A 23,767-nucleotide genomic window follows, 5' to 3' on the forward strand; every position below is an offset into this window, starting at 1 on the left:
GATGTTATTAATATAAATAAAATGTCGAATGGTTAATGTATTCTCAAATTTGAAAATATAATGACTTATTTATCACTTTTTAAAACATAATAACTATATATAGCTACTTAGTTAAATTAACCTTTATGTCAATATATAGTAGCTTATTTGATACTTCGAAATGTAAAATAGAATTATATTACACATAATTAAAAAAATTCCATCTTTACACATAGAAATTAATTAATACAAATAAAAATTTAAAACATCATTTTTGTAATTTGAATTTCAAATTTAAAAAATGACAACAAAACAAGGGGATGTAGTATAAAATCAAGAGAGTTGATGCTCTATAATTCAAATGAAATATAATATATTTTAGAAGAGTAAGTTTTGATAGGGGTGAGCAATATTACGATTAAATTGAAATAAGAGAATCAAATTGGCCGAAATTATCGATTTTGTTTAAATTGTAGATCAATTTTGTTCGATTTTTAAGTTTGACAATTTCAGTTATTTTGATTTTGTTTGAGTTTTTATTAAAAATAATTGAAATAAGTAAATAGATAGAAATGTCATTTCTGTACTTTGTTATTTAAGTTTTTCGATTTGTTCGTATTTTTGGTTGGTTAGGCTTTTCATTTTTTTTTTTCTAATTTGAAAACTTACTCAATCGATTCTATTTGATTTTTGAAACATGTTTAATCTATTCAATTTGAGCAATCGATCGGTTTGATAATTAACTATCAAATGCTCAAATATTTTGTAAGTACTTTAAAATTGACATTGTATAAATATAAATATTATTAAAAAATATATATTTTATAATACAATTGACTACTTATAACATGACACTTAAAATATATTATATTAATATCAATTTGTATGAATATTATTTTATTATTTGTCTATTGCGAGCAACCAAGAGTGGGGTAGAGGGGGTGGGGTTCACGTCCCTTCTAATTTTACTCGTGCAGGGTAAATCTTAAGTTGTCTGACATAGATAAGATAATAATTTTGTTAATTTATAAAATGTAGGATTAAAGTTTGATGGGTGATGTAAAATAATAATTTTATTATTTAAAAAATAGTTATTATATATATAACTAATTTACATAAACGTAAATAAAAAAAAATATATGGGAGAAAGATATATGCAAAAGCATCAATGTTTGATCAACATCATGTGGGTTCCCCAATGTTACTAACATCTCATCATTTTACATTCCCCGATTTTTGCTCACCTCAAATTTTATGTTCTTCAACGAGTTAAGGAGTGGACGGATTCAGAGCACATGAATCATGGACGGATTTCAGTGAAGAAAACGGAGAAGAAAGCCAAAAAAAATCATGGAAAATGAACCTTACCCAAAAGCCTTATCGCCCACAATTTGACAGGCAGAGAGAGGGCCACACAATCCCCCGTTAACTAGAGGGGGAGAGAGACAGAGAGAGAGGGGGGCTTTTCCAAGTTTTGTCACCAGCATCCAGCCCATCCCCCACCAAAGCCTCCGTAGCCACACGGTTTCTAACTTCGTTTTCACTTATTGTTCTCTCAACAATCCAGTTCGCTGGTTCCTAGAGGTAAGATAATCTGTGTGGGCAATCTGGGTTTCCAGTTTATCACGTGTTTACGGGAAATTCTGCATTGGGACTTGGATTTTCTTGCGAACTCGGAAATTTTGTAGCCGTTTTCTGTTATAAAGTTATCTCTGGGTTCAATTTTTGAGTTTTTGTATGTTCCGAGTTCTCTGTTGGAGCTCTGTTTAAGATTGAGGTTTTTATAGGTAGAGATAGATAGATCAACAGAGAGAGAGAGGGAGAGTTGGGGCTGATTGGATATATTGCAAATAGTACATGTAGATTGTTACATTAAGGTTTAGGTCTTGAAACAGTATTTGATGGTGGAGGAGATATAGCTCTAGCAATGGCTTCTATGGCTTCCCTGGTGAGTTTGGGAAGTGCTAGTTCCAGTTCGTCAGCACAATTTGAAGGATCTCTTTCACTAGTTCAGAGGGTTTCCTTTTGTAGGAATGTTCGAAGTTTTCGCAAAATTTGGTTAGGGAAGAGATGGAGGTACATGGGGGTCTGTAGATATTCAGTAACAACTGAATACATAACTGAGCAGGGAACTTCAGTTTCCCTTGATTCAACGTATACAGGAAGTAAGGACAATGAGGCCGACCTTGTTCTTAAGGCGGCCCCAAAGCCGGTATTGAAGCCTGAGCCAAAGGCTGAATCCCCTTCAAACATTAGCTCGGGAAACTCAGTGCCTTGGGACCATTCAGAACTTAGTGGGGATTCTGATGATGAGAAGTTAAAGGATGATGAAGAACAAAGAAATAAGGTGATTGAGTCATTAGGAGAGGTATTGGAGAAGGCTGAGAAATTAGAGACTAGTAAAAGACCAAGTGCATCAGTTAACAAAACACCAACAAAAATGATGACTGATCACAGTAATGGCAGACCAGATAACTTGCCAGATGGCCGAAAGTCGAGGACTGTGAAGAGTGTGTGGCGGAAGGGGAACCCTGTTGGTAGTGTACAAAAGATTGTTAAGGAGCCTCCTAAAATTGAAAAGGCTTGGAAACAGGAAGCAAGGTCAGATGGAGTTGGTAAGGTTGAATCTCAGCCTGTTTCTCCTCTAAGACCTCCTCAACCACCTGTAAAGATCCAACCTAAATTACAAGCAAAACCCTCTGCGGCTCTCCCACCTACAATCAAGAAACCTACTATCTTGAGAGATGTTGGTGCAACTTCAAAGGCCCCAACTACTGTTGGAGCTGACTCAGCTGCAAAAACCACACAACGCAAACCAATATTGATTGACAAATTTGCATCAAAGAAGCCGGTGGTTGATCCTTTGATTGCTGATGCAGTATTAGCGCCTCCAAAACCTGGGAAAGGTCCACCTGGAAAGTTTAGAGATGAGTTCAGAAAGAAAAGTGGTCCATCTGGGGGACCTCGAAGACGTATGGTTAATGATGTTGAGATTCCTGATGACGAAACCTCAGAACTTGATGTTTCAATTCCTGGTGCTGCCACAGCAAGGAAGGGAAGGAAATGGAGCAAGGCAAGTAGGAAGGCAGCCAGACTCCAGGCAGCTAAAGAGGCTGCTCCTGTTAAAGTAGAGATATTGGAGGTTGCAGATGAAGGAATGTCAACTGAGGAGTTAGCATACAACTTGGCCATCAGTGAAGGTGAAATTTTTGGATATCTTTACTCAAAGGGGATTAAACCTGATGGGGTGCAAACTCTTGACAAAGACATGGTGAAGATGATCTGTAAAGGATATGATGTTGAAGTCATTGATGCTGCTTCTACTAGAGTGGAAGAAATGGCAAGAAAAAGAGAATTTCTTGATGAAGATGATCTGGACAATCTAGAAGACAGGCCTCCTGTCCTTACCATAATGGGTCATGTGGACCATGGAAAGGTAAGAAAAAAGTTGTCTTTGTTGCCAGTCTTCTCTATTACATTATTTTTTTCCCTTATTATTGCCTTGTTTTTGTACAAAAAAGAATTATTTGTATTTTTGTAGAAAGAGTTATCTAATTTCTTGTTGGTGTTGACAACTTCACAGACAACCCTACTGGATTATATACGTAAGAGCAAGGTACATCTGGAACCTTAATCGCATTGTGTTTCATTTCAATGTATTAGCAACTCATGGCCTTAGTTGATTTCATTTTATTACCTTTTGTTTAATGATTATGTGATTTTTCCAGAAGTTTATAATTCATTCTGCTCTTATGATGGGATGACCCCATCTATGGTGCATATAATGATCTGCTCTGTATTGTGTACCAAGTTAAATAGATACCTAATGCATGAACTATTCATCTGGGATTTATGGTACAAAATATGAGCCTGACAGCTAGATGGTACAGGTAGCTGCTTCTGAAGCTGGTGGGATTACGCAAGGAATTGGGGCATATAAGGTGCTGGTGCCCATTGATGGCAAGCCACAACCCTGTGTTTTTCTTGATACTCCTGGACATGAGGTAAGCTATTTAATTTTTTTTTATCTTTAAGTTTCTTTTCCAGAATATGTAGTTCCTTTTGTGTGTCACCTTTATTGGATGATTACTGGGTTCCTTTGTCCTATAGTGAACATCTACCTACCTCTTGATTGTGTGATGTTTTGTCTCATTGTGAGCAACAATGAGCATGCTTTTGTGTTTCCTATAGATGATTTCTGTTCTATACACTTCTGTAGGCATTTGGAGCCATGAGAGCTCGTGGAGCAAGGGTGACAGACATTGCTATCATTGTAGTGGCTGCTGATGATGGTCTTCGTCCTCAAACAAATGAGGCCATAGCTCATGCCAAAGCAGCTGGTGTACCTATTGTTATTGCCATAAATAAGGTATTTTAGGTTTACACATGCCTGGTTGTGCTCAGATACCATTCAATTTCTGTCGCACTTAATGTCAGTGCCAAAATATCAGACTTACAGGTTTTAGTTTTGTATCCTCAATACTCCAGATCGATAAGGATGGAGCTAGTCCAGAGCGAGTTATGCAAGAGCTTGCTTCAATTGGTTTAATGCCAGAAGATTGGGGTGGTGATGTCCCAGTGGTTCAGGTGACTACTCTACAAGGAGTGGCAACTGATTTTCATCTTGATGGTACAATTTGTACATTTTTGACTGTGCCTAGCATTTTCCTGATTTTTTTGACAGATCAGTGCTCTTAAAGGGGAGAACGTGGATGAGTTATTGGAAACTGTAATGCTGGTTGCTGAGGTTAGTCTGTTCATGTATTGACTTTTTTTTTGCTTTGGGATTCTTCATCAACTCATTATGTTTATTGTGCTATGCTAGCTGGCAGAAATAATTTGTTTGGCATTCTTTTATTACAATAAATATGTGTTTTGTTACTTTTTCCTCCCTTGAATTAGTAGTTGGAAATATATATACTAGAAACACAGACATCTTGTAACAAGTTGAATTTATGGTAGGCAGATTATTAATCAGTTCATATTAGCTTCCTTATATTCTACACTAGATGGACTACAGTACAAGTTTAATTGGTTGTTCGTGATGTTTTAATCAGTCAAGCTTTAGTTTCTCTGTATCATTGGAAGCCCATATCCATATGCAAGTGGCGATGAACAGTTGCTTCATGGTAAAGCCTTATTTAAGGCAGATAATGCATCCTGTAAATGGTTGACTTCATTAGTCTGCAAGAATTTACAAAAATATTTTCTTTTTGCATCTGTCCATATTCCTGCAAATAGCAATATCATTTAAACTATTTCCCTTGTTAATGAGATGCTTATGAAGTTGAGCTATTAAAGGGCCAAAAGAAAATGCTGTTGATAATAGTAAATAACTTCAGTTTAGGGTCACTCAATGATACATGTGGTTGCACTACAAAGTTAGTTCTGAAAATTCTTGTTATGAATAGATAATACTCTTTCTATTTTCTTTTATTCATAACTAATGTTATCAAGTGAAATCTGTGTGTCAAAATTAATGTGAGATATATTTTAGTTTATCTTCTTAATTCTTTTTTGGTTAGTCCTGCTTGTTTTATGAACCCTCTGTTTTTGATAGATTTCATGTAAAAGGTGTGCATTAGTTTTTTGTAATTCAAATGGTTTGCAGTTTCATTTTTCTTGCTTATTAATTCTACATACCTAACTTCTATGCTGTTTGAAATTGAAGTTGCAAGATTTGAAGGCTAATCCACGTAGAAATGCAAGAGGCACAGTAATTGAGGCAGGTCTTCATAAATCTAAAGGGGCAGTGGCTACCTTCATTGTTCAGAATGGCACCCTTAAAAGAGGGGACATAGTCACATGTGGTGAAGCTTTTGGAAAGGTTTGCAAATAAGAGCTAACATTAGGAGTTGTTTGTGAAGATATGAGTCACTGTGTAATGTTGTAAAGAAGGCTTAACATTGCCATAATGATTAGCCAGAAAACAAGATCTGGTGTTCCATTTTGGTACCCTTTTTTGAAGACCTTCCTTATTTTCCCATTGTCAGGTTCGGGCACTATTTGATGACAAAGGAGATCGCATTGATGAAGCTGGGCCATCTATAGCTGTGCAGGTTCAGTGTTCTTTGACCTTGGTAGATTGTGGTTATTTATTTGGCTAATTTACTTTCTGTAAGAGGCATTACATTTTCCTTTTACATTTTATTATAAACCAATGGATTGATTGAACATGACAGGTCACTTTACTTGGACGTAAGAATCCATTTATCCTACTTTGATTTACTACAATGGCTCTTTCAATTTGATAACGGTACAAAATTTAAAGGGAGAGTTTTATAACTTTACTGCTTGATTTTTGATGAAATTTTTTCTTAATTTTTCCTACTTGATCTTCATATTTATTGCTATTAGTAAGTTACCTTGCTTTTTCTTTATGAAGTTTTGTCACCACAACATTTGCAGACTCTTGAAATCATTGTTAGAGGTTGTTATAAGATAAAATCAAGAGCATGGAGATGCAAAATCATGATAGTCCATGAGCCTTGCTTATTTTTCTTGATAGGGACATAAATGATAGAATAGGCAATTCAATTTTAAGAATTAAAGTTACCTGCAGGTCATTCAACCTGTAGAAACCATATTTAACTCAAACTTTGCCTCTTCTGTTCCAATGGACTGAGTGAGGGAATCTTCAAGAGTCAGTTTTCTGGGGATTCGAACAAGCCTAACCTAGTCAAGTAACTTCTAGCTTAGCTATTCACGACCCAACTTGAGCACAATTACTAGGTTCAATTGCTGAACCTATGCAGATGTCCTACACCAAATATGTTTACTGTTACACATTTGTTTAGAGTTGGATGGACTTCGTTTGGTATAACAAAGAAATGAAACAAATAATTAGTAAAAAAGAAAAAGAAAATATAGAGATATTGGTTTGAAGTTTTACTTAGATATATATGTTGCATACTTTAATAGGTCATTGGGTTGAACAATGTTCCAATTGCTGGTGATGAGTTTGAAGTAGTTGGCTCACTTGATGTTGCACGGGAAAGGGCAGAGGCACGCGCTGAGTCATTGCGAAATGAACGTATATCAGCCAAGGCTGGGGATGGTAGAGTTACTCTTTCTTCCTTAGCTTCTGCAGTTTCTGCAGGAAAACTATCCGGACTAGACTTGCACCAGCTGAATATCATTATGAAGGTTGATGTTCAGGTATACCTTTTCTTTGTCGTTTCTTCTTTTGTTACCCCATTAAGCTTGATGTTCAGCTCCTGATATGTGTTGTAATATAATCCAAAGATAAGTCTCTTGATCATTCTGCTGGAAGTGAGACGTTCTTTTACAAAATACATTAATTCCCATTTACATATCCACCTTGAGAGCTCACAAAATGCATGAAAACTAAAATCGAACCTGCTTTTTTACCTTGTTAAAATGCCTCAGTATAAGTTACTTATCATTCATGGTTGAATTTCTAATCCTTCAACTGATTTGGAATCTCTTATAATAATGGGCAGGGATCTATTGAGGCTGTAAGACAAGCCCTGCAGGTGCTCCCACAAGATAATGTTACTTTGAAGTTCCTCTTGCAAGCAACTGGGGATATAAGCACCAGTGATGTTGACCTTGCAGTTGCCACTAAAGCCATTATTCTGGGGTTTAATGTCAAAGCACCTGGTTCTGTTAAGAGCCATGCGGACAACAAAGGCATAGAGATCCGGCTTTACAGAGTTATCTATGACCTTATTGATGATGTGCGAAATGCCATGGAAGGGCTTCTGGAGCCTGTTCAGGTTGAGCATATTCTCAGCTACTTTGATTTGACTTTTTTCCCTTTTTGAATTTATCTGGAAATCTGTTGCAAAAAATACCTTCTTGGTTGGGAATGCATATTTCCCTTTGTATTACTTAGTTCACATAACAATAGCCTTAGTTTCAATTAACCTCAGACTTTTTTCTTTTTGCAACCTGGGGAAAAAAGAATCTTTCAGAGTCATAAGTTTTATTTAAGATATTCATGTAATAAACTATTGGTGTGCACATTGCATATAGTTCTCTTTTAGGGAGTGATTGGAGTTAGGTTCAAAGTTGAACTAACCTCCGAATCTTACAGAAGGGGCATAGAGATAACTAAGAATTTATATTTCTATTTGAATTTGGGGAGAAGAGGGATCTTTAAATATGACTGCATGAATAATTCAGTTATGATACACAAGAAACATGGTAATGCATATGATAAGCAAGCCTGTTCCCCAACCTCCCTCTCCCCCTACCCACAAAAGAAGAAGAAAGAGAACAAGAGTACAGAAAAAGGGAAGACTTGAACATCCTTAGAAACTTTAGAGGTTAAGTTCCTCCTTACTTTTGGATGTAGGTAAGATGATATTTTCTCATGTTGTAGTACATAATGTCATTCATTTTCAGCTGTTTGTCTTGCTTTCATGGATAGAGCTCATAATGTCCTCATGGCAATTGATTGATCAGAGGATCTTTGAGATAAATGCATAAATCATTTGCTCACAAAGTTTAATCAATTTAAATAGTAAAATGCTTATTTTCCCTTGTGTTCTGTAACAGTCTTTTTAATAAGCTGCTTTTCTTGCAATAACATTTGCTTTGCTAGTTTTTGCCTTTTCTTTTTTTCTATCAGTGGAGTTTTAAAGCTCAGAGATACTGATTTTTTGGACAGGAACAAGTAACAATTGGTATGGCAGAAGTCCGTGCCGTATTTAGCAGTGGCAGTGGTCGTGTTGCTGGCTGTATGGTAACAGAGGGAAAAGTAGTAAAAGACTGTGGCCTTCGGGTTGTGAGAAATGGAAAAACAGTATACACTGGCATTGTTGATTCTTTGAGACGGGTCAAGGAGATGGTGAAAGAGGTATCTATCTTGCTGTAGCCTTGCTGTCTCCTTGGATTATTATTTGGTTAGCTTAATTTGTTAATAATTAATATAGATAGACATATGCTCCACAGTGCAGCATGGCTTACTTCTATTTGTTCAGCTTTTGGTTAGATTGTCATATATTAGAGAAGTTTCTGAATGCACTATACAAATGGGTGATAATGTATAATTTTTAGATGTTGCATAGGGGTAACCGTTTAAGTTTCCGAATCATCTATGGTCTGCCTTAGATTAATAGTTAACGTTAACAAATTAGTAGGCTGTCTCACTTGTAGTTTTTAGCTTATAAACTGGGACAGAAATGGAGGGGAATCTCATTTAGAATTTCTGTTCGGACCTTTAATGAGGAAATCTTGCGTTCTTGTATCCAGAGGGAAGTGGACGGTGTGGACCTGTTGATTATATAAGGTCGTGAACTGCCTCAGATGGTGGCTCCTGGGGTGTGGAAATCTTGCTACTTGACTATCATGATGGTTGTTTTGGTTTTAGTCCATGGCAACATGTTATGGGTTGACAATTAGCCTGGTCTTAACCATTAGTCCTTCAAATAGCAACAAAGGCATGCCTATGAGGCAACCAAGTCTTCAACTTAGTCCTGCTAAAACCGCATAGGCGATCTAAGTCGCTCATGTACAATGTCCTTACTGCATGCTTACGGGACCATGCTCATCACTTGTAATCCAAGATCTTTAGTATCTAAGTCCTTGCATGCCCAAGTTTTGAGTCTTCAACTTTGAACAATGGTGATATCAACACTGATGAATGCCAACAAGTAATGTGCCAATAGCACACTAGAAAGCAACATGCTACAAGCCTACCACTAAGTTCCAGAAGTCTAAACATGCACGGTTCGCCACGACATGTTAGGTCTTAGGAGCAAATTTTCTTGCAAGCTATGCGAGGACCAGCTCAGTTTCACTTGTGTGATGCCCTCCCAAGAATTGGACACCACACACCAATTAGACAGCAGACGCAGCATGACCAAATTAGGAATATTTAGAAACAACCAAGCATGATGCTGAAGTACACTCATCTTAAATTAGGAATATTAAGCCAAGGCCAAACATGAGAACAAGTCCTTACAAGATGCATGACATACGCCTTAGAAAAATACACCACATTTAGATTTCAATTCTGTTAGTTATCTCGACTCTTGTTTTATTTTTTTTAAATGATCTAATTTTCTGAAAATTATCTGTCCTCTTTTAAGGCTGAGATAGCCAAAAACTGCCACCAAGGCATCGAGCACACAGCTTGCCCACAAGTGCTCTCCAAGCACACAGCTAATTCACTCATCAAAGGACACGCCTGCTTCCGAGCTCCCTAATAACTAATGACCTTTACCAAGTGCTCATGGTTCACCACATGTATAAGCCTGAAAACATGTTAGTTTCTATGGTAGTGTCAGCTTAGTGTTCAAGGAAGTTCATTCAGTAAATTGTTGGGGACTTGACATTAATCACTTTTTTCAGGGTATACACCTTCCTTGGAAATGAAAATTTTTCCATGTCTGCTGCAGCAAGCTTTTCAATTCTATAGTTTACTAATATTTCTTGCACCATTATAAGCCACCTCCAGTGTCAAAACCATATTTTTGTTCTCGTCTTTTGAAGATAATGTTTTATTACTTCTGCCTCTACTAGGATCAACTCTTGTTCTTTGATTATTGACTTTTTTTTTTTCGCATTTTCATGCTCTGCTTTTGACAAATAAATTGTCCTCTTGACAGGTTAATACTGGATTGGAGTGTGGAATTGGGACAGAGGACTTTGTTGATTGGGAGGAAGGAGATATTATTGAGGCTTTCAACACTGTGCAAAAGAAGCGGACACTTGAAGAAGCATCGGCTACAATGGCAGCTGCTCTTGAAGGAGTGGGGTATTGAAGTATAATTGCAGCATTAGCAGAACTGGCACTATCAGATGAGTTTTAATTTGCTCGTGTACTTCCTCATTTCACAAGCAGCATTTTATGTGACACATCGGTGAGGTTGGCTCTGGTCCCGAGATTTTTACATATATTGGTGGATGTGCCGTGGCCTATGGATGAATACCTACTGATATCAACCTGTCACTAACTTCTTCGGTGAGGAGGGCATTATCTCATGGAGGTTTGGTCCATTGTTATTCTCTGTTACGCTGTAAATAGTAAAAATATAACAGATTTCAGCTCTTTTTTGTAAAGAGGAAAAGAGGAACCATTCATTCAAATGATGAAGATGCAATGATGTTAATTATGTATCAGTTACAATAACAAATGAGAAATGTTCAGGAGGAGAAATTCTTAACCCGCTTTATTTATGTATCAACCATTTACAGATTTGGCAACACTGATTTTGTTTCTTTAAATAGATTTTCGAAATCATACCAAACACTTTTGCTTGTGTTTATCTAGTTTTGGAGCCATGGCAGGATCCTTGTTGCATCTGCAGTGCTTCTGAAGCTGGTGATCCTCTCAATTGTTTCCATTTTCTGGCTAATGGCTTGTGTTTCTGATACTATCATCTATTATTAGCCTGAGTGCCATTGCCATGGACATATATTGATCTTCTCTGATGCTCTATGACATTAATGGCCATTGCTGGAACCATTCTAAAATCAAATAACTCATCAACCCGCATCTTCCGTCATTGAGTTTGACATTGTTGCAAGAAAAATTAATGTTTTGCTAGTGGATCGTTCAATCTTGGTATGTTCTTGGCCAATTTAAATCCAGGATTTGTCAGTGAATTATCAGGTTCTTTGAGGACAAAGTGAACTGTTTGATCTGTGAAAGAGAGTCGATCTTAGACTTGCTTGGAATGTTTCTCCAAATCCCTTTCTTCTTATTGAGACAAGTCATTTTAATTCCCTGCTTGAACAAAAAGTTCTTATTCTACAAAAACAACTGATTCCTCAGACCAAAAAACTCATCAGTCTCTTTCTCCGCCTTCAAAAATGGTGGTGAAGAGGGGCTGAATCTGAAGCAATTTCCTCGAAATTGCCAGCCATATCACTGCCCCTAAAGTGCGGGCTGTGAAAACTCCCCTCAACCCAAGAAAATGGAAGGGGGGGAAAGAAGAAAAAACACAACGATGGAACAGGACTCTGGGGCACCTCAACATTTATTCATCAGAGCTAGCAGCTGCAGGGACTTTCTTTATTTCTTTGAGCTGCAGGGATACCAGAAGAAAGGCCTAAGCAGCAACGGTGACTTCATGGAAAGTCTCTGGATTGATCGAGCTGCCACCACAAGCCAAAGGCTGGCTTGCGCTGGCGCTGGCGCGAAAGTCTCTCTCCTCTTCAACAATGGTATCGAGCATCTTTACCAGCGGGCGCTTTGTCACAGATATCAGTCGCGGTGGGGCAACTTCTGTCACGAACAGCCGTGCTTTCGGTCCCTTGGCCATTTCAATCTTGGAACAAGCAAGAGTTTGGCTGAGCTGAAGAATGAGATGAGAGAAATGGGATTATGTGTAGCCAATTTGGAGAGTTGGGTTGTAGAGAAGAAACTCTGCTGAGGCTGCAAATTTATAGGGAAGGCTTTAGGGCTTGGCAGGCTGCTTTAGACATAGCCACCTTGTGATTAAACATCAAACTGTTCTTTGCCAACTCTCTTGTCATCTTTGTGAAGGAAAAGACAAGGCTGGAGAGCCATTAGGCCTGTGCCTCATGCTTGGCTTTCTTAGAAGAGGGGACCAAAAATCTTGACAAGTCCTCCACCTTTTAGAGGGCTATTTTCTTTCAGGATTCTCCTGTGATGTAAAAAGTTTTCGATGTTTTTCAAACCTCAAGTTGCGCTGTCCTCGAAAGCACCTTGGGAACTGGGACTTACGTGGCTTGCCTCGCAATCACTTGTGTCGATCCACGGGATTGGACCATCCATTGGTGTAAGAATTGAACTAATCAAGATCAAGGTCTCTTAAGATTTTTCATGTTTTCATTATTGTGGCAATTGCTAGAAGGAAATCGACATTCAAAGAAAAAGACTGAATTCAAACTATTCCAATGCCGTATTGCACAGGAAAAATGAGAAGCTTCTTTGGCAGAAGGACCATCAAGATGAGGCCAGAGCCTTCAGCTCAGTTAGGTTGGTCCGCAGCAATTAATATGGAGGGGACCAAACACTGTACTATAATTTTCCATCAGAAGTGTACATTGTCTTCATCCTCTTGCCTAAAAGCATAACATAAACACCTCTTGAACCATAACACATAGATTGATGGCATCTTTGTAAACACCCTCAAGAAATTAATGGCCTAGATCTGATAGGAGACATCTTCGAACTGAGCCGGGTATGTAGGCGTATGGAAAACTATCCTACGGTGTCCTTTGGGATAGTCTCTTTGATAGTTAAGTTAGAAAGAGTTGTAGGCGTAGAGAAACTTAGGAAAGTATGAAGGAAATGAGAAAAACAATAAGTAGATCAGTTTGTAATCCCTTGAAAAATTGAGGTTTTGCCCTTTTCTACCTAGTGCACCCATTGGTAATGCCATACTTTTATTTGTTCAATCCAAAAATTTTTCGTTGAATATCCAACATGCCAACACTCTATCGACATAATTAGTGATTACGAGAACTCTGCGAGATAGTAACATAAATGAAATTACCAACGTGGCATGATGGGAGTCAGCATATGCCTAAATGCACATCAAATGATAAGTTTGTCTAATATACCACATGATAATTCTCATCCACTCATGACTCACCTGCACCATAAATAGAAAACAAGACACCAACCAATGGCAAGAACTTCCTATCTTCTCAAATGGCTAGTGACTGAATGTTTGGTAGATGAGAAAATTTGTTGGCAGGACCACCCAACTGCAGTTGAGAGGTTTCATTTTGTTAATTTTACTCTCTGTACTTGTATGTCAGAGAGGACGTAGACAGCCATCGGTTTTGTTTCTCCGCAAAATGCTTGTCAGCCATTTATCACAATCTCTCTCTCTCTCTCTCTCTCTCTCTCTCTCTCTCTCTCTCTCATGTGATGAAGGCATGACATCTTGGTGATTTCATAGGCTTCAGAGTTGGCTTTTATTTAAGGGTATTCTTGTTCTTAGAATCTCTGGTTAAGGTGAAGCCATGGCTTCTCTTTTCCATGGAGCATAGATAGCCAGTGGACTGGCAATATTGGAAGAGCACTGAGGCTGTTACACAACTTCAACCCATTATTTTTCAGTCACAAAAAAATAATTTTACCTTTCGGTTAACCACCAAAGAATAAAAGAGTAAATTAATTAAATTATTTGAAAGATCTCTTCAAATAAAACTCAACTCGTTATAAAAATCTAAGTCTAACTAATTTACTTTAAAAGGAATATGTTTAATTATTTGAAGCAACATAACAACAACATTTATATGAGTTCATTTATCTTCAAATAGACATTTATGAAAGAATTCGTTTGTTTTATTTTTCTTGACAATTTACTTTAGAGATATTTTTGACTTTTTTTAAAGTAATTATAGAGATTTTGAGTTAAAGTGTGAGAATTATCAATATTTAAATATATAACACATTAATATATAAATATCACATGTGAATATTCAAATAATATTTTGGATTAATTTTTCACCATATTTATCCAAAACAAACTTTTGTAGTATAACAAACCAGCTCTAGCAAATCTAATAAGCCTACCCACTTGCTAATTAACAAAGTGGGAAAATGTACCCTTCCATTCAACAAGAAAGATCTGGTCTCTGATACCACAAAGTCCTAATCTATCCCCTCTTCATGAAAGGTCACACCAATATGGAGCTTTGATAAACATGAAGTTTATCTATCTATATATATATATATATGTGTATGCATGCACCCACATAAGAATTTGTAAATATTATTTTTTGAGTGTATATTAAAAGAATTTATTACACCTAAACAATAGTTTAGACATAATTTATGTGTGAACTTTTGAAATATTTAAATTTTGATAATAAAGAAAGACTACTATAATATAATCTTTCTATTAGGTCAGTTTTAGTGTTGACACGTCGTGTAGCTTAAAATGACACAAAATGTTAGATAAATTAAGTATTAGCAAGTATGTTATAGTAAGACAACATATAAGTAAAAAAAAAAAAAAATATATATATATATAGTTAATAAAAAGAAAAAAAAAGTAAATAGATTATGTGTAATAAGTTATATATATTTTTTAATTTGTGTAATGTATATCTCACAAATATTATTATTATTATTATTATTATTATTATTATTATTAATACACATTTTAGTTTATGTATTTATATGTTTTTTTATTTAGACATTCAAACTTTTTGTTGTTTCAATTACTATCATAAATTATAAAATTTTGAGTTAATTACATATATCAACAAAGTTGTTGAGAACAATGAATTAAGTATAATTTATAAGTGTAATTGAAACAACAAAAAGTTTAAAAATACAATTGACTCAAAATTGTATAGTTTAAAAATATAATTAAAATAATAAAAATTTTAAATATCTAAATAAAAAAAATGTGCACTTACCTAGATTAAAATATGTATTTCGTCATTATTATATGATACCGACATGCCAAGTCAACATAAAAATTGTATCACATTAAACTAATTTAGACCTAATTACTAAAATTGAGATGACTAGATAGAATTATAAATTTAGCGGCATATCCCATCAACTCGTCAAGAAGAAGATGATGAATTGAAGAAGAATATGCCAGAAACACAGATTGTCGTTATTCTTGCTCATGCCCTTTCATGGCAGCCAATTAGGGTGGTTTGATTAATTTTTTTAAAAATGCAATAAACATAATCACTAAAATTCAAGAATTAATACACATTCAACAAAATTAAAATAATTTCACGAAATATTACAAATTACAAAATACAAAATTCAAAATTAATATAATATGCCAATGTGTCTGTTAATTTGTTGAATTATAAAATTAAAATCGATCATCTATACTTAATTTTTCCTAAACCCTAAACCACCACCCAACACACGGATCAAAAAATCACAATTTAAGTCAATTCAATTTCCAATTTGAGCGAGTTGATCTTTTCTACGATAAAGTGAAAGGGTAATTAGCTCATGATCTTAAAAAGTAAATCAGATTAGTTTTATTGGTTTCTGATGAAGGAAAATTTTGAAGAATAATTACCTCGATGCCCCCGCGAATTAGCCAACGAGCCAATGACACGTGTTCACCAAAGGGCGATTGAAAATTACCGCCCAGCTTACGTTGAGGAAGGCATGTGTCTAGGTCAACTCAGAGAATATCATATTTGGAAGCCCCAAATTCGAGTCTAATGAGTGTATCTCGATATCTTCGATCTTTGTGGTTTTCCCAAAGGCTCTAAAGGCGATGATTGTCTCGAGATTCTTAAGGATGATGGGCGTATTTATTCCACTTAAGATTGTGTTTCCTAAATTGAGAGGATCATTATCCCAAAATATTCAGAGAATAACTTCTCCTCTACTCGCGGAAACAAATCCAACAACAAATCCCTCTGCAATATTGGGCAGACTTTCTTCAATGGAAAAAGGGAGAAATTCCTATCCTCAGGGGACGACTCCCGACTCCTCATAAATATGAGCGGATCCACATAGGTAAGGAAGATTTTTCTACTTCTACTAAATATACTTCAATATTGATTGTCCTAAGAACTAACTTGAGCGTCGGAGTGATCCTGGGGAAGCAAGGCACCGACGCATTTGGCAGGTACTCAATACGAGACAAGGGTAGTGATCGTCCCCACATAATTAGTTTCAAAAATCATTATTTTATAAAATGAAATGGGTAAAATCTACTCTCACCCTTGGTGTTTAGATTATTTTAAAAGATCACGTATGATTTAAATTTCGCATTTGAGCTTGATTGCTCGTTTTATAAATTTGAAAAGGCCCATTATGTTAGTTTAAACTATTGATTGTGTTTTAAGGTAAATCTGGTGTTATTGATTGGGCTAGGCCAGCTTGTGTCTTGCTAGGCTCGGCACTGTGCATGCTGGGCTCACCCAGGGTGGCCAAACATGGCCCTGCTATAAGTAAGTTCGGCCAGCCCACAATGCCTTGGAATTTTTAACTTGTTAACTAAACGCATGATACACTTTTTTAGAAATAAAATTACATGAAATATATTTTAAAATCATAATAATTATTTCTAATTCCATAACAATATTTTTTTATTTTTGAACTAATTTTATAAATACTTCCAAAATTTAATATCAACTTTTTTTTTTTCGATTATCGATCAAGTCAAGCATAACTACATTAACATGTTAGGTATGAATCAATTTGAAACCATCTTAATTATTGAGTCTATCTTGGCCTAATTGGGGATGATTGCCCTTGCACGACCCTTGGTATTCATGTCATCAATTACGTCAGGAAAAGTAATTCACAGATTAAGCCTTTTGACCATTACGTTGAGCAAGAATCGAATTTACAACCCACCAAATTGACACCGACATATTGTTCATCTGACCACTCAACCTATGTCCAGAGGGCCCGCCTTGGCCCAACTTATTTTCTATAAGAATGGTTAAACCTTATTGATATCTTTTAAGGTAAATCCCATATCGTTTCAATTTAATTTTAATTTTTCAGAGACTGGATTTTATTTAAATTTAAAAAAATCTCATATAAATGTATTTAGTATTTGAGGCTTAATATAAATGTATTTAGTATTTGAGACCAAAACAATAGCAGCACCGTCAGTCGCGGTGTGGACAAAAAGCAAGCCCTTGACCTCACTTTTTCTCTCAGGGTTAGATTTCAAAATTCAAAAAGGCCAACGGTCCCCTCTAATCGTAACGGCAAAATGAATGCTTGCTCCAAAACCAAACGAAATCATCGCCATCTCCCTCTCTCTCTGATTCAGAAAGCATTTTAAACCCCTTTTATCTCTCGAAGAAAGGCGAGCGAGAGTATTCGATTACCCACGCTTTCAATTCAAACTGTTTCTCTCTCTCCTCTTATCAATGGAAGCCCATCAATGGCGTGACCCACTTCTCATCACCGACGTTTCTTGGCAGCAACAACACATTTCTCTCTCTCCTCGTAAGTCTGTCTCTGTCTCTGTCTGTCTCTCGATTGCAGACGCTTTATAACCGATGCAATTTCGCATTGCAGACGTTTCAATCACTTCGCCGAGCTCAAGAGCTTCAACAATGGCGGATCCCGACGAGGTTCATCCACATGAAAGCGAAGGTACTATCTCCAAAACTTCATATCGCGACTTTAATTAGAACCCAGGCAAACCCTTCCCGATCTTGGAAATGATTGTTAATTTTCGCAGTGAAGCGTGATTATTGGCAAAATGGAAGTTCAGAACCCAACAATGATGAAAAGTTTGATGATCCGGTTCAGAAGAGTCCCGTTAACGGTAGGAATTTCAAGAAGACTTGGCGCTCTGTTCTTTTTCCTCTCTGGGTTATCTTGGAAGGATTTGCTGACTACCCTATTCTTGATTTCTATTTTCCAGCTCGATCGATGTTCGGGTTTTCTCTGACATCCCCAGACTTGGTTATCTGCACCGGGTCGCCTGACATTCGCAGAAGCAGCTATGAGGAGGAGGTCCCTCAGTTCTTGAGGGGACTCCCCATAGAGGTTTCTCTAGAGAATGGCATCAATGGGCCTGAAGTGGATGGAAGCCAAGAAACCCCAGGGGCTGCAAGGTTTGCAGCTTCTTGGCAAGCCGGGGAGGAAGATGTCAGCCCAGAAGCTTCTTTGGAGCTTCTTCCAGTCCCGGGGATTGAACCCAAGGTTCCGAGCAAATCCCTCCCTGTTCTAAGCATCAATTCAGGCTCAACATATGGCTACACAGCTTTAGATGGGACTAAGTTTCTGGAGGACAGTTGGTTCACTGGAGGCGACACTATAACAACTGACACCAAAGTTGGGAATGGGGAAGAGCTTGTTCTATACCAAACTGCAAGATTTGGCAACTTTTCCTATCATCTGAAGACACAGGAGAGTGGGAATTACATCGTTGATCTGCACCTCGCGGAGATTGTGTTCACAGATGGCCCTCCCGGGATGAGAGTTTTCGATGTCTACATACAAGAGAAGAAGGTAAGAAGCCGTGGATTACAAAGTTCGACTTCTATAACAATTCACATATTGAAAGATGGGGGTAGCTTGCTGAATCAGATTTTTTGATTGTGTTATGTTCCAGGCTGTTTCCTGCATAGACATTTATGCGAGTGTCGGTGGAAACCAGCCTCTGGTTATAAGCAATTTGAAGGCTTTTATCAGTGGTGATGAGGGATTATTTCTCAGATTTGAAGGCGTGACTGGAAACCCTCTTGTGTGTGGCATTTCTGTGAGGAAAGATCATTCTGCAAGTAAGTGAAAGATCATGTTTAAGGAAATGTTTGCATAAGATAGTATTGAATCCCAATCCTATGATCTTAGTAAAGAATTCTACTCCGGAGTAATATATGGTTAGGTGCTCGGCCTGGAAGTCAGCAATTGAAGGGCCTCACCGGATTCCTATACTCCTGGGTCTCCCCTTTTCACATAGAAAAAAAAATAAAGAACCTTTTATACCCACCTTTCTAAGTACTAAGAAAGATATCTATTGGCTCCTCAACCAGGTCTAGAGGAAGTTAAATTGCTTGAAGCTATAGGAATCTCCCAAGTGCCAGAATGTGAGCCACCAGAAGTAATATTTCTTGTGAAACCTATCTATGGTTGCAAGTTTTTTATGTAACTGTAGTGAACAGAATAAATTTGTTTAATTGTACTTGTGTTAATGATGTGCATTAGGATAGTGGGGACTGTGAAGTGGAAGGACAAATACAAAAGCTTCAAGAAGAGTATCAGTGCCAGAAGGAACTAAATGAAACAAGGAGGGCTTTGGAGGAACTCAAGAGGGAGAATGAATGTAAGAGCAAGGAGTGCCAGGAAGCATGGAGGTCTTTGCAGGAGCTCCAGAATGAACTCATGCGCAAGTCGATGCATGTTGGTTCGCTAGGTACGGCAGTTCTGAGTGTCGATTGTCTCCATTCTTAAGTGCTTCTAGATTTGCAGGTCTGATTTTCTTTCCCTTTCTGGGACAGCTTTTGCCATTGAAGGACAAGTGAAAGAGAAGAGCAAATGGTTTTCATCCTTGAGAGACCTCAAAAGGAAATTGAAGGTACTGCAACTTGTAGCCTTCAATCTTTCCATTCCCTAACTCATTTCAAACTCTCTATCCACGTATCAAGAGTAGTGCTCTCAAAATTCCTTTTTATAATACTCCATCTTTGTGATTAGAAGGTCATGGATTTGAGTTGTAGAAACAACCTCTTTGTATAAGGTCAAAGCTATGTACAAGGACGACCCCCAACCCTCACAAAGCAGGGAGTCCCTTGTTAAGTTCTATTTATTCTGCAGGCATGCTAACTTGTTTTTGGGATCTTTTTCTAACAGATTCTAAAAATGGAACAAATCAGCCTGTTAGACGAGGCACTGTCATATAAAAAGTACTTGGTAGATATGGGCAACATGAGCTCTATCATTCAGTCCAAATGTAAGTTTACATGCCCATCGTTCTAACTCTGTTTCCATTCAGTCTTCTTACCCCCTTAATTTTTGAGTCTCTGTTGACAGTATGTCAGCAGGTAGAATTGCATGAAGATCTTAAACTCAAATTCCTCAAAGGAGCCAAGGAACAAAAGGAACTCTACAACAAGATTCTGGAGTTGAAAGGTCAGGAGATTGTTCCATCTCTTGCAGTGATTCTAGGAAATAGAAAATTGAATTAAACTTAGTTAATCATGGCTTTCCCTTGCAGGCAACATTAGGGTTTTCTGCCGGTGTAGACCTTTGAACACTGAAGAGATTACTGCAGGAGCTTCAATGTCAATTGATTTTGAAGCTTCTAAAGATGGCGAGCTAACAGTAAAATCAAACGGTGCAGCCAAAAAGACCTTCAAGTTTGATGCCTTTTTTGGACCTCAATCAAGTCAAGGTAACCAGTGATTAATTAGCAGCTATCCATGGTTGGCAAGGGATACCTTTGCATCTGTTCACTCACTTTGTTCTAACGAACTCCTCCTGTTTCCATGCCTATGTTTTCCATTTCTTATTGCTTATTTGCTGCACAGTTGAAGTTTTTGAGGATACAGCCCCCTTTGCAACCTCAGTCCTGGATGGATACAATGTGTGCATATTTGCTTATGGACAGACAGGAACTGGGAAAACTTTTACAATGGAGGGCACAGACGAGGCCAGGGGAGTGAACTTCAGAACTCTCGAGGAGTTGTTTCGCATCATTAAGGAGAGAAAGGAGCAGTTTGAATATGAAATATCTGTGAGTGTTTTGGAGGTATATAATGAGCAGATACGAGACTTGCTCATACCAGGATCTCAGCCAGGTGTAACTGCAAAGAGGTAGGCTAACTTACCTGCTGCTCATCTTCTTTCAGAATGGAACTTTTATTTTCATCTTGGCTTATCAGAGAAGCACACTAAATTCCTTGCATAATCTTTTATGTTGGTCAAAAGACATTGGAAAAGTCCAGCTAGAGTTTCTAGAATGAGATTGCTTAGTCTTCTGCAACGTGAATTGGTATTAGGATGAACCTGTTCCCTAATTTTAGAGTAATTTTAGAGAAAAGGTTCACTTATTGAAACCCTCAAATACATTGAAGACTAGATGCTATCTACTTTGTGCTCACAATCCAATTGGGTGTTTGCAGGCTTGAAATAAGGCAAGTAGGGGAGGGAATACATGATGTCCCAGGACTGGTTGAAGCTCATGTGAACAACATGAGTGAGGTTTGGGAAGTTCTACAGACTGGTAGTAATGCAAGGGCAGTTGGATCGACAAATGCTAATGAGCACAGTAGCCGATCCCACTGGTTTGTCACTTCAGCACAATTCCTCTTCATTTGATTCTATAAATTTCATATGACAAAGAACCATACTTAAAGTTGGAATCTACTGCTTTCTAGTGCAGCATACACCGTGTGATGGTGAAAGGGGAGAATTTGTTGAATGGGGAATGCACAAGAAGCAAGCTTTGGCTGGTTGATTTAGCAGGAAGTGAGAGAGTAGCTAAGACTGAAGTACAAGGTGAAAGACTGAAGGAGACCCAAAATATTAATAGGTCGCTTTCTGCACTTGGAGATGTCATATCTGCCCTTGCTACTAAGAGCCCGCACATCCCTTTTAGGTACTCAAGTAGCTAACTCATTCATTCCTTAAATTTGTAAGTTCTACATTTGTTTTCTGCTCCTAAGTACTCATCTGTTCTGGACCATGATGTTTGGTGTAGGAACTCCAAGCTAACTCACTTGCTTCAAGACTCTCTAGGTACTTTGTTTTCTATTACGTAGTAGCAAGAAACAGCCTTTTTGGCTGTTGAGTTTATCTATGCTCGGAAATGAAACTTATTTACAATGTATTTGTGTTCATAGGAGGAGATTCAAAGACACTGATGTTCGTACAGATTAGTCCAAATGAGAACGACCTTAGTGAAACTCTTTGTTCACTCAACTTTGCAAGCAGAGTGAGAGGAATAGAGTTGGGTCCTGCAAAGAAGCAATTGGACAGCTCTGAACTCTTGAAATACAAACAATTGGTAACAATAACCTCTGACATACAGAATTTTCACCCTTCTTGCATCCTCCATCTCTTTACTGTCCTAGAAGTTACAAATCAAATTATCATTTTATGCTTGTTAGTTTGAGAAGACCAAACTAGACTTGAAGAGTAAAGATGTGCAAATTAAGAAGATGGAGGACACAATTCATGGTTTGGATGTGAGGCTAAAAGAAAAAGACATGAAAAACAAGAACTTGCAGGACAAGGTATGTTGAATAAAAAACCTTTCTCCTTAAATTTGGATAACAATTAAGTCATGGTGTGAGACGGATTCATTTGGCAGATTAAAGAGTTGGAATCACAACTCCTGGTAGAGAGAAGGCTGGCCCGGCAGCATGTTGATTCAAAGCTTGCAGAACAACAGCAAGTAATGAGACAACAGCAAGAAGATCAGAACTGTGCACCTGCAAGGCCACCACTTGCAAGTAGACCATTTGGAATGCACAAGAATTTTAATGAAGGCAAAGAGCAACTCAATCAAACTCGGCCGCTCACTGATAACAACAGCTACAAGCTTCCATCACCTCCTCCTACAACAGATACTGTTGTTAAGCAAAATGATCCCACAGAGAAAGAAAACAATCCTGAACTGGCAGAACAACCTATGATGCCAAAGAGGACTGGCAGAGCTTCTCTCTGCCCAACCGTACAAAAGATTCCATCATCTTCAGCTCCACGGAGAAACTCCCTAATTCCTTTACCCAGTGCAGTGAACCTAGCCAAGATCACGCAACCACTGGTGCCATTGCCACCAATCCAAGCCAATATGAGTGAAGAGACAGATGGAGATGAAGCCAAAAGCTTTCCTGAACCCACACCTTGGGATAGTCCTAAAGATCATAAAAGTGGAGTAAAGAAGCTAAGCAGCATATTGAGACGAAGCTTTCAAAAGAGGATGCAAATGAGGTCCCAATTGCAGCAAAATATAAGAAGAGGGGGTATAAATGTGGGGATGGAGAAGGTTAGAGTTTCCATTGGAAGCAGAGGGAGGGCGGCTCATAGAGTACTCCTAAACAATGCTAGACGGGCAACCAAAGACATTCAGTCGAAGCAAAACCAAAGAGAAAAGGAGAGAGGATGGAATATTGGAACAGGAACAGCAGGCAGAGCAGTCATGTGAATGGTGGTGAAGAATCTTTGTTTCTTTTCAACTCCTGCATCCTTGGATGATGCCAACCATCCATGGATTAGCAGGGATGAAGTAAAATAGAAAAGTTGTGTATTGATTTTTTGGATGATGCCAATCATCCATTTGAACCCGTTATGTGATGATGGTTTGATTGTGTTGTACATACCACTAAATCTATAAATTAGTTGCATTAAAAGAGTGATTATGGGACCTAACTAGAACATGTCTAACAATGTGATTAGATGATTGTAATATATTCTTATTTCTTTAACCTT

General features: G+C 37.5%; 2 protein-coding genes across 2 annotated transcripts; both read left to right on the forward strand.

Annotated features, from left to right (window-relative positions):
* The first annotated feature begins 1,245 nt into the window (after positions 1-1,245).
* LOC127791947 (translation initiation factor IF-2, chloroplastic) lies at positions 1,246-11,154 on the forward strand. Its single transcript, XM_052322169.1, has 12 exons — positions 1,246-3,415; positions 3,563-3,595; positions 3,870-3,983; positions 4,199-4,348; positions 4,468-4,566; positions 4,664-4,726; positions 5,651-5,806; positions 5,973-6,038; positions 6,901-7,137; positions 7,443-7,718; positions 8,615-8,803; positions 10,557-11,154. The coding sequence occupies exons 1-12, from the start codon at positions 1,907-1,909 to the stop codon at positions 10,710-10,712; spliced, it is 3,048 nt and encodes a 1,015-aa protein (XP_052178129.1). The 5' UTR covers positions 1,246-1,906; the 3' UTR covers positions 10,713-11,154.
* Positions 11,155-17,529: 6,375 nt separating this feature from the next.
* On the forward strand, positions 17,530-23,763 carry LOC127792570 (kinesin-like protein KIN-14Q). Its single transcript, XM_052323102.1, has 18 exons — positions 17,530-17,830; positions 17,903-17,980; positions 18,069-18,155; positions 18,255-18,844; positions 18,948-19,116; positions 19,369-19,436; positions 19,541-19,748; positions 19,834-19,910; positions 20,186-20,285; positions 20,366-20,464; positions 20,550-20,726; positions 20,863-21,148; positions 21,457-21,618; positions 21,717-21,932; positions 22,035-22,072; positions 22,177-22,340; positions 22,444-22,569; positions 22,647-23,763. The coding sequence occupies exons 1-18, from the start codon at positions 17,752-17,754 to the stop codon at positions 23,481-23,483; spliced, it is 3,561 nt and encodes a 1,186-aa protein (XP_052179062.1). The 5' UTR covers positions 17,530-17,751; the 3' UTR covers positions 23,484-23,763.
* The last annotated feature ends 4 nt before the right edge of the window (positions 23,764-23,767 follow it).

This window comes from Diospyros lotus, chromosome 15 (assembly GCF_014633365.1).
Source record: "Diospyros lotus cultivar Yz01 chromosome 15, ASM1463336v1, whole genome shotgun sequence".
Lineage (NCBI taxonomy): Eukaryota > Viridiplantae > Streptophyta > Magnoliopsida > Ericales > Ebenaceae > Diospyros > Diospyros lotus.